This window comes from Anguilla anguilla, chromosome 19 (assembly GCF_013347855.1).
Source record: "Anguilla anguilla isolate fAngAng1 chromosome 19, fAngAng1.pri, whole genome shotgun sequence".
NCBI classification, from domain to species: domain Eukaryota; kingdom Metazoa; phylum Chordata; class Actinopteri; order Anguilliformes; family Anguillidae; genus Anguilla; species Anguilla anguilla.
Window position 1 is genome coordinate 3420303 of NC_049219.1, and position 13744 is coordinate 3434046.

At 41.1% G+C, this 13744-nt stretch overlaps 2 protein-coding genes across 3 annotated transcripts in view; one reads left to right on the forward strand and one right to left on the reverse strand.

Annotated features, from left to right (window-relative positions):
* LOC118218889 (NLR family CARD domain-containing protein 3-like) overlaps positions 1 to 13744 on the forward strand; it is a gene marked incomplete at its 3' end in the record, with an annotated part of 90689 nt that overhangs the window by 8824 nt on the left and 68121 nt on the right. The gene's annotated exons all lie outside the window — the stretch shown is intronic.
* Positions 11246 to 13674, reverse strand: LOC118218922 (zinc finger protein 862-like). Of its 2 annotated transcripts, none has more exons than XM_035401688.1 (2): positions 11677 to 13674; positions 11246 to 11399 (listed from the first exon to the last, which is right to left on the reverse strand). In XM_035401688.1, exon 1 carries the CDS (start codon positions 13601 to 13603, stop codon positions 11678 to 11680), a length of 1926 nt encoding a protein of 641 aa, XP_035257579.1. In that variant the 5' UTR covers positions 13604 to 13674; the 3' UTR covers positions 11246 to 11399; position 11677. The 2 variants fall into 2 exon arrangements, with proteins under 2 accessions (XP_035257579.1, XP_035257578.1); XM_035401687.1 differs by having other exon boundaries at positions 11246 to 11404.

A 13744-nucleotide genomic window follows, 5' to 3' on the forward strand; every position in this document is an offset into this window, starting at 1 on the left:
TATACAGCTGGATATGAACTGAAGCAATGCAGGCTAAGTACCTTGCTCAAGGGTACAACAGCAGTGTCCTACCTGGGATTCAAACCTCTGATGAGACCAGCTCCTTACCCATTATACTACACTGCCACCCATAATGGCTCTGATACAGCACACCTCTTCATGTATTTATTTCACTCTGATACAGCACACCTCTTCATGTGTTTATTTCACTCTGATACAGCACACCTCTTCATGTGTTTATTTCACACTGAGACAGCACACCTCTTGATGTGTTTATTTCACACTGATACAGCACACCTCTTCATGTGTTTATTTCACACTGACACAGCATAACTATTCATGTGTTTATTTCACACTGACACAGCATAACTATTCATGTGCTTATTTCAGACTGAGACAGCACACCTCTTCATGTGTTTATTTCAGACTGATACAGCACACCTGTTCATGTGTTTATTTCACACTGATACAGCATACCCTCTTCATGTATTTATTTAACTCTGATACAGCACACCTCTTCATGTGTTTATTTTACACTCTGATACAGCACACCTCGTGTTTATTTCACACTGAGACAGCCCACCTCTTCATGTGCTTATTTCAGACTGAGACAGCATACCTCTTCATGTGTTTATTTCACACTGATACAGCACACCTCGTCATGTGTTTATTTCACACTGATACAGCAAAACTATTCATGTGTTTATTTCACACTGATACAGCACACCTCTTCATGTGTTTATTTCACACTAATACAGCTGACCAGCAGCCCTGTGAAGCAGAAGGATCTCACTGACTCACTGGAGAGAGATGAGCCACACAGTAAGAGTTTTCACTCATTGCTACTGTGTGTCCATTTGAATGCTGAAATGAGCTTAGCAATCGAATATAACAGAGTACAATGTTTTGATTTATAGCATCTACACTTTCATAATAGTGTTTTACATCAACAGTCTTGCATATTGAAAACATCACACACTACATATACACAATGGTGTTTAAATTAAAATATTGCATTCAGCAGTGATTATGGGGCAAGAAAATGCATATGAGATTAAATGTCCCTGAAAGAGATTCAGATCTGGTCTGAATTTTTATCCAGGATTAATGAGCACTGAGCATAAAAATTATAAGATGATTAAATTACTACCTGACCCATGAAGACCATATTTACCACATCATACTAAAAAAAATTAAGAAATTGAATGTGATAAAGGAATTGAATCCTTTTTCATTGTTTCATATGTTTTCATTTTGTGTGTAGAACAGACTGTGAGAAGTGTGTAACACCTTAAGAGGTGTGTAAACCATTGTGAAAATGGACTGCATATGTATTTTTTTTTATTTTTTATTATCTGTTATACATTGTTTCTCATGTTTCCTCTCCTCAGATAAATCCATAGAAAGAGCCCAGCAGGCACTGAAAACTGCTCTGAAGAAGAAGTTTGAATGCATATTTGACGGTTTAGCAAAGCAGGGCAACCCAACCCTCCTCAATGAGATCTATACAGAGCTCTACATCACAGAGGGGGGAAGTGGGGGCGTTAACGATGAACATGAGATCAGACAGATTGAGACAGCATCCAAGAGACACACCACACAAGAGACTGCAATCCCCCTCAATGACATCTTTAAGCCTTTACCTGGACAAGAGAGACCCATCAAAACTGTGCTTACAAAGGGCATCGCTGGCATTGGGAAAACAGTCTCTGTGCAGAAGTTCATTCTGGACTGGGCAGAAGGAAAAGCCAATCAGGACATTGATTTCATCTTCACTCTTCCTTTCCGAGATCTGAATCTGAAAAAGGAGAGAGAATTTAGCCTCATGGAACTTCTGCAGCACTACTTTCCGCAACTGAAAGAGATCAAAAGTTTTGAAGATGAAGTCAAAGTTGTGTTCATCTTTGATGGTCTGGATGAGTGTCGACTTCCTCTAGATTTCCAAAGCAATAAGATCTGCAATAATATAACAGAGTCATCATCAGTGGATGTGCTGCTGACTAACCTCATTCTGGGGAATCTGCTTCCCTCTGCTCTCCTCTGGATCACCTCCCGACCAGCAGCAGCCAATCAGGTCCCTCCTGAGTGTGTCCACCAGGCGACAGAGGTACGAGGGTTCAAGGATCCACAGAAGGAGGAATACTTTAGGAAGAGAATCAGAGATGAGATAAAGGCCAGCAGAATTATCTCCCACGTAAAGTCATCCAGGAGTCTGCACATCATGTGTCACATACCAGTCTTCTGCTGGATTTCTGCTACTGTTCTGGAGACAATGTTGGATAAAGTGAGTGGAGACCTGCCCAAAACTCTGACTGAAATGTACACACACTTCCTGCTCATTCAGACTAATGTGAAGAATGAGAAGTATCATGGCAATGGTGTGACAAACCCGAAAATCTCTGAGTCAGATACAGAAATCATCCTGAAACTGGGGCAGCTGGCTTTTCTACAGCTGGAAAAGGGCAATCTGATATTCTATGAAGAGGACCTGAGAGAGAGTGGCATTGATGTCAATGAAGCTTCAGTGTACTCTGGGGTGTGCACAGAGATCTTTAAAGAGGAGTGTGGGTTGGATGAGGAGAAGGTCTACTGCTTTGTGCATCTGAGCATTCAGGAGTATCTGGCTGCCTTGTTTGTGTTTCATTCATGTGTGAATGAGAACAGAAATGTACTCAGAGCAGAAGAATCAAAACCTCGCAGTGACAGAGTGCAGCTGTCTGAGTTACACAGGACTGCAGTGGATCAGGCCTTAGCGAGTAAGAATGGACACCTGGACCTTTTCCTCAGATTCCTTCTAGGCCTCTCTCTGGACTCCATTCAGACTCTATTAGGAACACTGCTGATGCAAACAGGAGGCAGATCATCTGTACCAGACCCACAGACAGGAAGCAGATCACCAGTGCCAGACCCACAGACAGGAAGCAGATCACCAGTGCCAGACTCACAGACAGAGAGCAGTTCAAAGAGCATTAGGAACACAGTCCAGTACATTGGGAAGAAGATCAATGAAGAATCTTCAGCAGAAAGGACCATCAATCTGTTCCACTGTCTCAATGAACTGAATGAAAACACTGTAGTGGAGGAAATAAAGAAGTTCCAGAGATCAGGAAAACTCTCTAATGATGAGCTGGGACCACACCAATGTTCAGCTCTGGCCTTTGTGTTACTGATGACAGAGGAGATCCTGGATGAGTTTGACTTGAAGCCCTACATATCATCAACAGGTTATGAGAGACTGCTACCAGTACTCAGGAACTGCAGGAAGGCCATGTGAGTATTATGTAATTATTAAAGTAGATAATGACAGCATGTTTTTATAAACACTTCATAGTTAAAGTGAACACAATAGAATTGTCAGGCAAGTGAGAATTATGATTTTTGAATCAAGCTATTTTAACAGATTGTGCCCTCATTTAATGAGTACAGAAGTAGCATCAGATGTAAAAACTCACTTATCCAACATGTAAAATGTATTTTATTAGATTTAATTTACATATTATCATTAAAGATACCAGTTATTAGGCTAAATACATCATGAATTCCTTGTTTGGCAAACCAAACCAGTGATGGATCAATAATGGCCCAAACATACAACTCGCAGATTTTAATGAAGGGAGGGTATAGTATCTTACAGTATTAAGACGAACATATTCGCCATCAAATAAAAAAATACAAGCTACACTTCCTTTACACAAAATTAGACAGACATGGAAAATAAATAATATAATTGTGAATAAAATGAATGAAAGGGACCGCAGAACCACAGCTTGTCTGTCCCATTGTGACCCAGGATGGTAAAATAAGCAGCTAAAGAATCAAGACCAGAGATCCAAGACTGTGATCAAAAAAGACCAAGGCAGAGCTGAGAAGCAAGGGAAATGGCACAAGATCACAGGCTCACTTTTTCTTTACAGGCCAACACTTTATTTCAATTTTATTTTATTTGTATAGCGCTTTTAACAAAGGAGCTTTGTCACAAAGCAGCTTTACAAAGAACCCGGCCCCAAAAGAGTAAGCCTAGGGCAACAGTGGCAAGGAAAAACTCCCTGACTGATAACAGGAAGAAACCAGGCAGAACCGGACTCAGAGGGGGAACCCATCTGCCGCGGGCAGGCACCATTTTGTTATGGAAGGTCAAAGTGGCAGGAGACGGGGATGCCCAGCTGGTCTAGCTGGTCTAGGGCTGGAGCTGCGGGCCGGGGGGGGGGGGGGGGGGGGGGGGGATAAGCAAACTTGGGCAGGTGCCCAGAGCCGAGGAAAACGAGAAAAAAAGCATTGTTAGGGGGTTCAAATGGTAGATTAGAAACAGAGGTGCCCACGTGCAATAAGGAAAACCCCGGCAGAATAAGGCTATGGCAGCATAGCTAACGGAAACAGGCAGGGGCCAACGCAGCCATGAGGGCAGGCTTGAGACAGTCATCACCAGACCATGACCGGTTCAGCTTAGCACAGCACTACCAATGATGATCCAGTGACAGCACTAACCGCTCAGTCTAACAGAGACTCTATAGCTATGCCTGCCAACCACTCCTGCCCCTCAAATATGAGAGAGACTAAAAATATATGTTTTGAGCCTAGCTTTAAATAAGGTGATAGTGTCTGCGCCCCGAACATGGGCAGGCAACTTGTTCCACAGGAGGGGAGCACGATAGGAGAAGGCTCTATCACCTATGGTACTTTTAGATATTCTAGGAATAACAAGGAGGCCTGCACCCTGCGAACAGTGCGTTCGTGAGGGAAAATAAGGAAGAAGTAAATCATTTAAGTACAAAGGGGCAAGCTCATGTAAGGCTTTAAAGGTAAGAAGTAGTATCTTATAGTCTATTTGGAATTTAACTGGCAACCAGTGAAGCAATGCTAACACTGGGCTGATGTGTTCGAATCTCCTTGTTCTAGAGAGAATACGAGCTGCTGCATTTTGAATTAGCTGGAGCCCTTCAGAGAGGAATTTGCACATCCAGACAAAAGAGCATTGCAATAATATAATCTTGAAGTAACAAAAGCATGAACTAGCTTTTCTGCATCATGTAAGGACAGTATTTTCTGAATTTTTGAGATGTTTCTCAAGTGATAAAAAGCAACCCTGAACCAAGAGAGTGCCTGTCCACGGAGGCCTACAAGATTTTCAAGTCTGTCCAGAAGGATGAGGTGATCAACTGTGTCAAATACTGCACTTAAGTCTAAAAGCACAGGTACAGAGATGCAGCCATGGTCGGAAGCGAGGAGTAGGTCATTGAGTACTTTGACCAGGGCTGTTTCAGTGCTGTGAGAGGGTCTAAAACCAGACTGGAAAAACTTCCAATATATGATTGGAGTGCAAAAATTAACCAAGTTGTTTTGAAATGGCCTTTTCTAGTATTTTAAAAGGAACGGGAGGTTCGAGATAAGCCTATAGTTAGACAGGTCATTCACATCCAAGTTTGGCTTCTTAAGAAGGGGTTTGATGGCAGCAAGTTTAAGAGTCTGTGGTATGTGTCCAGATGCTAAAGACACACTGACAATATGTAACATTGGTGTTCCGATCACTGGTAATAGCTCCTTGAAAAGCTTCGTAGGGATAGGGTCTAGACGACAAGTAGAAGATTTTTAGGAATTAACTTTGGCATTAAACTCCATGAGGTCTGTTGGAGCAAAAGAGTTCAGATAGGCCGCCCATCTTTCTGAAGATTCTTCTGAAGATTCTGCATCCATGCGTTGAACAGATGGAAGACCCTATATGAGGGGTGGTAGGAGAACTTTGAATCTTGCCCCTGATTTTTATAATTTTGTCATCAAAGAAATTCATGAAGTCATTGCTACTAAATGATATTGAGGCACATGGATCAACTTGATTCTTGGTCAGTCTGGCAACAGTGTTAAACAGGTGCCTAGGATTGTTTCTGTTTTCATCTATTAAAGTAGATAAGTATGAGGAACGTGCTGTGGAGAGGGCATGTTTATAAGTTAGTAGATTGTCTTTCCAGTCCTGGAGGAATACCTGCAATTTAGTAGAACGCCATTTGCGCTCAAGTTGGCGTGAAGCTTGTTTGACAGCACGAGTATGGTCATTGTACCAGGGTGCTAATTTCTTATAGCGGACTTTCCTCTTCTTAAGAGGTGCGATAGTATCCAGGGTTCTGGAAAGTACGTAATTTATGTTGTCTGTCAACTGATCAATTGAGCTAATGCTTGCATTTTTGTATGCGTTTGGATGGGAGCCAAGAAAATCCCCACAGTGCACAAATGAGCCTGGGAGCTCATTAATAAAAGCATTTGCAGTCCTGGAGGAAAGCTTACAGCTAAGGTAGAATGAAGGATCTGATGACACATGACAGACTTGTGAAAGTTGGAAAGTAGTTCAATAATGGTCTGATAGCACATATTTTTGAGGCATAACTGCTATATTTGCTATTTCTGTATCGTAAGTTAAGACCAGATCAAGAGTATGGTTATGAGAATGTGTGGACTGATGTATATGTTGATCGAAGCCAATAGATTCAATGATAGACAAGAGTGCTGATCTGAGAGGATCACCTTCACTATCCATGTGAATATTGAAGTCCCCTACAATTACTGCTTTATCTGAATTAACAACCAGGCTGGAAAGGAAATCAGCAAACTCAAGTAAAAAGCCACTGTATGGCCCTGGTGGCCTGTATACAATTGCAAGCATAAAACTGACTGCTTTTTTGTTCGGATGTGCAAAACTGAGAACAAGCACTTCAAAAAAAGTTACATTTGAAGCCAGATTTCAAAGTAGCAAAAAGATTAGAATGATATACAGCAGCAACACCACCGCCACGACCCGTCAGACAGGGAATGTGCGTATAGCTGTAGCCAGGAGGGGTAGATTCATTTAAGGCAATATACAGTTTTAAGCCAAGTTTCAGTTACACATAAGATTTCAGCTTGGTGATCAGTAATTAATTCATTTACAAGAGTTGCCTTAGGGGCTAGTGATCTGATATTAATTAATCCAATTTTTAGCTGAGTTTGGTCAGCCGCATTATTAGTAGAATAACAAGGTCTGATTTTTTGCAGATTAGCCATACAAACACCCCTATGGTCTTTATTGAACTAACATTTGTCCTTAACTTTGACTTGGACAAGTAAACACAGGTATTACACTTATTCTTATCTAACTCAGTTTGGTGAAGTAGTTCGAACTGTGTTTGTGTAGAAAAAAGAATCCCTCCTTTTAAATGTCAGTCAGTTAAGGACGAATGTTGATTGAATCAAATCCATGTTTTTCAAAAGGGGGTAAGAATACCCCTTTTATCCCTAGTCCATGCATAGATAATTTGTGAGTGGGAGATGACCAGAGAGAGCCTGCTCATTCTGTACCCCTCTTATATTGTTCATGAAGATGAGATTTTTTTTTAACATTATGATTAATATAATGCTGGGTTTGGTTTGGGAGAGGCAAGTGTGGTTATGAATGAAATGTTTGTGTTACTGTATTGTGAGATTAGGTCAGGCTGTAAATGTTACAAGGCCAGTAGTGCCACCCTGGTCTCTGCTTTATTCTGGTGTAGGCTGACCCAGAATCCAATAGTGCCTGTAGACAAAGTGAAAATAGGAAGGTAGAGGAATTGTAGGATATAATGGGTGTCAGGGTGAGGTCTTCTCAGGGGACTGTTAAAGTGCCTGTTTTTGAGGTAATACTGTGGCTTATCTCAGGCTGAAGTCTGGCCTGTACAAGGATTCTGAAGTTTCCTAAACCCTGGAAAAAGCTAAATGGTGTATCCTTGGACAGCACCATTTAATGTATCACTATTCCAACAAAATGAACTCAAAGACATCATTAACAGTTCCTACATAGCTTTGGTTTCACTACCTGGTTATATGTAACACCAGCAGAACAGACAAACTGCACTACATGGTTATATATAACCTCAGCAAAACAGACAGACTGCACTACAGTACCTGGTTCTATGTAAACAGATCACTTTTTTGCTTTCTTGTTTCTAAAGTGAATCTGGCTTTTGCTGTGTATTGGCTTGCAATGCTGTGGGAAGTTTCTCACAGTTACCAGCAAAAGTAAAGAAGCAGAGCCTAACTCACTATCCAAACTGAAAGACTTGTGTTATTTCTTGCATCTTTACTTTTGGTTGTATCTGTGCCAAATGTCAGAAGAAAGGGGCCATTTGGGTAAGAATTTCATCTGTAGAACTGTCAGAGTTCTGTCCAACAGGACGTCTAATTCTCAGGCCCAAAGTGCTGCAGTTGGAGAGTGTAGCAAAGTCATTTTCCTCAGAGCATCAGTAATTTGAAATCCTCAATATCACTCTTCATCACGATTACTGTTACATTGCACATATAAGATTTTACAGGATATTGCGCTATTTGAACATACAATAATATATAAACTCTTCTTTGCAGACTGAACAGCTGTAACCTCACAGAGAAGTCCTGTGAAATTGTGGCCTCTGCTCTTCAGTCATCAAACTCACCCCTGAGAGATCTGGACCTCAGCAACAATAACCTGGGAGATTCAGGAGTGGAGCTGCTCTGTGCTGGACTGATGAGTCCAAACTGTAAACTACAGAGACTGGAGCTCAGCTACAATAACCTGGGAGATTCAGGAGTGAAGCTGCTCTGTGCTGCACTGATGAGTCCAGACTGTAAACTACAGACACTGGGGTGAGTAGTGCTGTGTACTGCGTGACCTTAACTAAATAGAATTAGTGATTTTGGATCTATGCAGTGAAATATAGGGTTGTCAGGTTTGTGGTTCCTGACCATAACATAGGGTTTCAGTGGAGTCTGTAGTATCAGGTCACAGGTGATGACTGAATGCTGAATGCATGATTGACATTGTAAAATATTGACCACTTCAGTACAGTAATATGTTTCACGTCTATCGTAACATAACAAAAATAACATAACATAATGACGAGAATAGGCCATTCAGCCCTACATGCTCACCATTTTCCTACCTACCACTAGTGCTAGGTTTACCGACAAACTAGATAGTATCCAGCATCGTATCAAGCCCGGTCTTGACAACCCCCAGAGTTTCTGCCTCTACTACATGACATGCGCCAAGCTATTCTACACAGTGACAACTCTCTGTGTGAAAAAATACTTCCTAACGTCGGTGTGGAATTTACCTTTTGCTAATTTCCTTTCATGCCCCCTCGTCATACTAACAGAGCTGAACCTGAAGAATCTCTTGTAGTTATCCCCTTTATGAATTTAAAAGACTCAATCAGATAGCCATGAGTCTACTTTTACTAAGCTTGAAGAAGTTAAGCATCTGAAGTCTTTCCTCAAAACTTTTATCTTTCATACCAGGAACCAGTTTGGTTTCCCTTCTTTCAACCTTTTCCAGATCCTCTATATCTTTCTTGTAGTACAGTCCCCAGAACTGCACACAATTCTGTAAGTGTGGTCTGACAAAGGTATTGTATAAAATAAGTATAACTTCCTTGGATTTACAGGGCTCCAGACTAACTTTTTACATTGGATGCACTGGTGCGCCTAACTTTTTCATTTAGGTTCAGCAGCACATAATTTAGTTAGACCCAAAATTTTTCACCGCACCTTTTGCAGCGTAATAATACATTTTAAGTGTTACCTTTTTTGTCAGCTCCCATACACATTGGTAATTTCTTAACACATGTAAATGATTGTAAACAGGAATAAAGGGCAGATAAATGTTTTGTCTTTATTTAAATGACAGCACAAACAAGAAATGGCAATAACCTCAATTGTTTAAAAAATAAACTTAAAAACTGCTGATGTTTAAAGTGCTTGACAAACTCAAATAAATAAATCAAACTCAAATAACTCAAATAAAAGTGTGCGCTGCTCCCGGAGGAGTACAGGGTGCGGTTTCACACACACACTAGTGATGCGCGGATCGGCTCTGACGTCATCCGAACAAATTATTTTCTCCGATTTAGAGACCCGCACCCGATCACACATTACCGCTATTTCTCATTATTTCGCAGCTGTTGCATATGACTACCCAGCACTTGACTCGTCATTCACTAAATCGCACACATCCCACACATAACATTTCTGCCCTTCCTTTTTTTAATTCTCCTTTTTTATTTTTCTCTCAGATCTTTTTTGCCTCCATTGCTGCTTAAGACGAATGGACGCCGCAATTGGCGCAACGAGAGTCTAGTCTGCTAATTCACGCCTGACGAAAAATGAAGCTTAAAATGTGTTCACATTTTAGAGAATGTAATTAATACTTTCCTCATTAATGATGTATTTTTGGGGGAAAAAAATAACGCTACACACACACAGAGACAGACCTGCTAAATGTCAGGTGCACCGGTGCGACCAATGAAAATGTTTAGTCGCACTTGACAGATTTTTGGTCGCATGTTCAACCAAAATGGTCGCACTCTGGAGCCTTAATTTATACTCACTACTATCCCAGCATCCTGTTGGCTTTTTTACTGCAACAGCACAGTGCCTAGAACCTGAAAGGATTTGATCAACTATTACTCCCAAAATTGAGCACATTCCAATGTTGTTCCTCCCATAAAGTAATCTAGCCTTGTGTTATTATTTACCACATGTAGAACTTCACATTTACTTTGCTTTATTGATTTTCATTTGCCAGGTTTCTGCCCACTTCTGGATTCACTTCTGTCATATATTGCAGTCTTCATCCATCCCCATTATTCACTACCTGCTATGAACTCTAATGAAATCCATACTTGTACCCCACTCTCTTTCATACGCTGACCTTGTGATTAAGATAAGTTGTACTCCTTCATATTACACACCTGTGTGTGCTACAGGGTTGTGGCGTTTCTGAAGATATTGAGAATGAAATGAGATATTATCAGGGCTGCGTTTACCCATCTTGAGGCCCTGGGCTACGCAACTCAGAGGGCCCCCGCCGCGGCGACGCACGCAAAGATACACAATACAAGACAACCCCATAATAAGCCAGTGCAAAGAGACCATGGGAAAATACACACCAACGCCATACAAAAGAATGCCAATTATAGTCATACTGCAAACACACAACGGCAGGATAATCAAAATTCGAGCAGTTTTATCACACGGCAAACAGTCCACAAAAGAAAAACAACGTTCTAATTCTATTTGTATGAGAAATACATATGGACATCGCTGAATAGAATATCGTAGTCATTTTTGTTTATAAACTACACGATAATATTCAAGACTTAAACTAGAATATTTTAAAAAATCTGACTCACCAGCAATGTTCCCTCTAATTTTTCATGTATCTGGGCATACACACAAGCTCCCTGAGCAAACTGAGGACTACTGTGAGCAACATTAGATATGCACGCTTTATTTTTAAATAAGTAATTTGGTCCACTTAAAAAAAGACAAAAATCTGAAAAATGGGATGTGTAGATGTTATACAGTATGTGAGAGTCCTGCTTTGGCCATGGGAAGAGTCCTGCTTTGCCTGGCTGAGGGTCCTGTTCTGGAAGATATGAGACATATACACCTTTCAGACATAACATTTTGCTTACATTAAAACATTCACATTTTGCACAATGACTTGTGCTGTAGCTTGTGATACAGTGCAAATTCCTGTAACACTTTGTCTGTAAAATATCTAATTACACAGTTTTTCTTGGCATTTCTACTACCCATAAATGATCTAATAGTAACAACATTTAATGATTAATATCCATAAAGACAAAATCTTAATAACCGTCACTAGAATATGCACAAATCTGACTTAAATTTTACCTTATTTTTCACGTCTGTCCTTCTCACTTCTCCAATGGTTGTACACTTTGTCCAGGTTGATGGCTTCGTCTGCTTCTTGCTTTGACTTTATGCGCATCAGCTGGTCCAAATGTGTCACTTCAAGACGATTTCTGGATTTTGTTTTGATATGATTCATTAAACTAAATCCTCTTTCACAGTCGGCACTGGAAGCTTGAAATGTAGCACAAATATCCACAAGCTGTGAGATCTCCTTTAGCTCCTCACATCTAAGTGTTGCAGCAACCATATCTGAGAATGTGCTGATTGACCTCTGTTTAAGTTTTTGCTTCATTATGTACTTGAATTCAGCATACTGACTGTTAATGGTCTCCATAGACTGTGGTGGGTGGTGGAGAATGGCCTCATACTTCTTTGCCAGTGTGGCAATGTCTGCTGATCCATAGTCAAAACTGATGTCTGAGCTCAATGTTTCAATGTCAAATGCAGACCACTCCTTTAATTCATCCTCTGGAAAACGAGCATCCATGTGATCACACAGCTTACTAATAAAAAGAGTAATCTCACCAGTATTTCTGCCATCAGCTGATGAGGTCCCCATTGCCTCTTTGACACGGTCGCTCCACTGTACATCCTTCTCCTTCAAGTATTGGGAACGCAACTTCTCAATTTTTGCTCTAGCAAAGCAGTGTCCTTCCATCACAGTCAGGTTGCGTCTTTGTAAAGTGAGGCAGAGTTGTGCTAGCTCACCCAAAACATCTCCCAGAGCAGTGATAGTAACCTTGAATTTTGAATCACTCAGCTTTTTGTAGCAGTACTTTGCCACTGGATCTCTGTTATCGGTGAATTCTCTTTTACAGAATTCTGTAAGCACAGTGTAGTTCCTCAGAACAGCATTGACAGCTTGGTGCCGCGACAGCCATCGCACTTCGTTCAGAGGCCTGAATGACAGTGCATCTTCATCAAGAATCTTTGCCAGGTCCTCCATTTTGCCCCTCTTCACAGCGGACCGAGAGAAAGTGGAATAGACAGTTCTAAGAAGAGCTTCGACATCTCGCATCGAAGGCACATTTTTCCAGGCATCATCAATGCCCAAGTCCTCTCTGTGGGCCACACAATGTTGTTCAGTTAGGTGTGGTATTTGGCGCTTTAACAAAGCTGCAACTCCGTTGTGTTTTCCTAGCATTACTGAGGCACCATCGGAGGTCAGCATCACCATTTTCTGCATGTCCAGTCCATGTTTGGAGTAAAACTGAGTTATTCCTTGCACAATATCCTGAGCAGTGCATGCTGTCAGCTGGATGATGCCACCAAACACAGTTTTGTAGTTAACATCATTTTCCTCCCTGTATTTAATATATATGACTAGCATTTTGTGTACTGATATGTCTGTGCTCTCATCTACTATCAGGGTATGCCAGGGTGCATTTTTAATACTGCACATAGTCTCATTCTGCACTATCTCATTGATTGAGTTCACAAATTCAAAGGCATAGTTTTTGCTTCGCCAGCTTTCTGGTATACTCACATACTTTGCCATGTGATCGTGGATTTGTTGAACTGACAGAATTGATGCATTCATTTTGATGGCAAGTAAAATATTGTCAATGAGAACTTTAACTTGTTCAGGGTCCGATTTTGTTTTGTGTGACAGCTCGTTCCTTTTCTCTCGCTCTTTTGCGCTCCCCCGCAATAATGTACCAATCCCCTGTCCCATCTTGAGTCTTCGTACAGTTTCGACAGCTTTTAAATGACTTTTATGCTGAACGTGACGCTTGAGATAGTCCAGCTTCCATTCAGTCCACATTTTTCCCTCTGAAAACTCACTTGCTACTTTGGCATCGCTGCATGTTTTGCAGAGTAGACCTTTCTCACTTGAAAAAGAAAAAATCTCACCCAATTTCACCGCTTTTTCTTCAATTTGCACATACTCCGACAGCCATTCCATCTTAAAAGAACTGCATTTCTTTTTTACTGTGGCTTGCTGAGTGGATGTGTCGCTGCCTGTTCGTTTCGCCATGATGCAGGGTTTGTATTAGCATCTATTAACCTGCTAGCTAACCTGCACGGCGCATATAGGCAGGGCCCA

What these genes read in the sequence shown, in the direction of transcription:
- LOC118218922 (XM_035401688.1), bottom strand. Translation starts at nt 13,603, where the DNA reads ATGGAATGGCTGTCGGAGTATGTGCAAATTGAAGAAAAAGCGGTGAAA.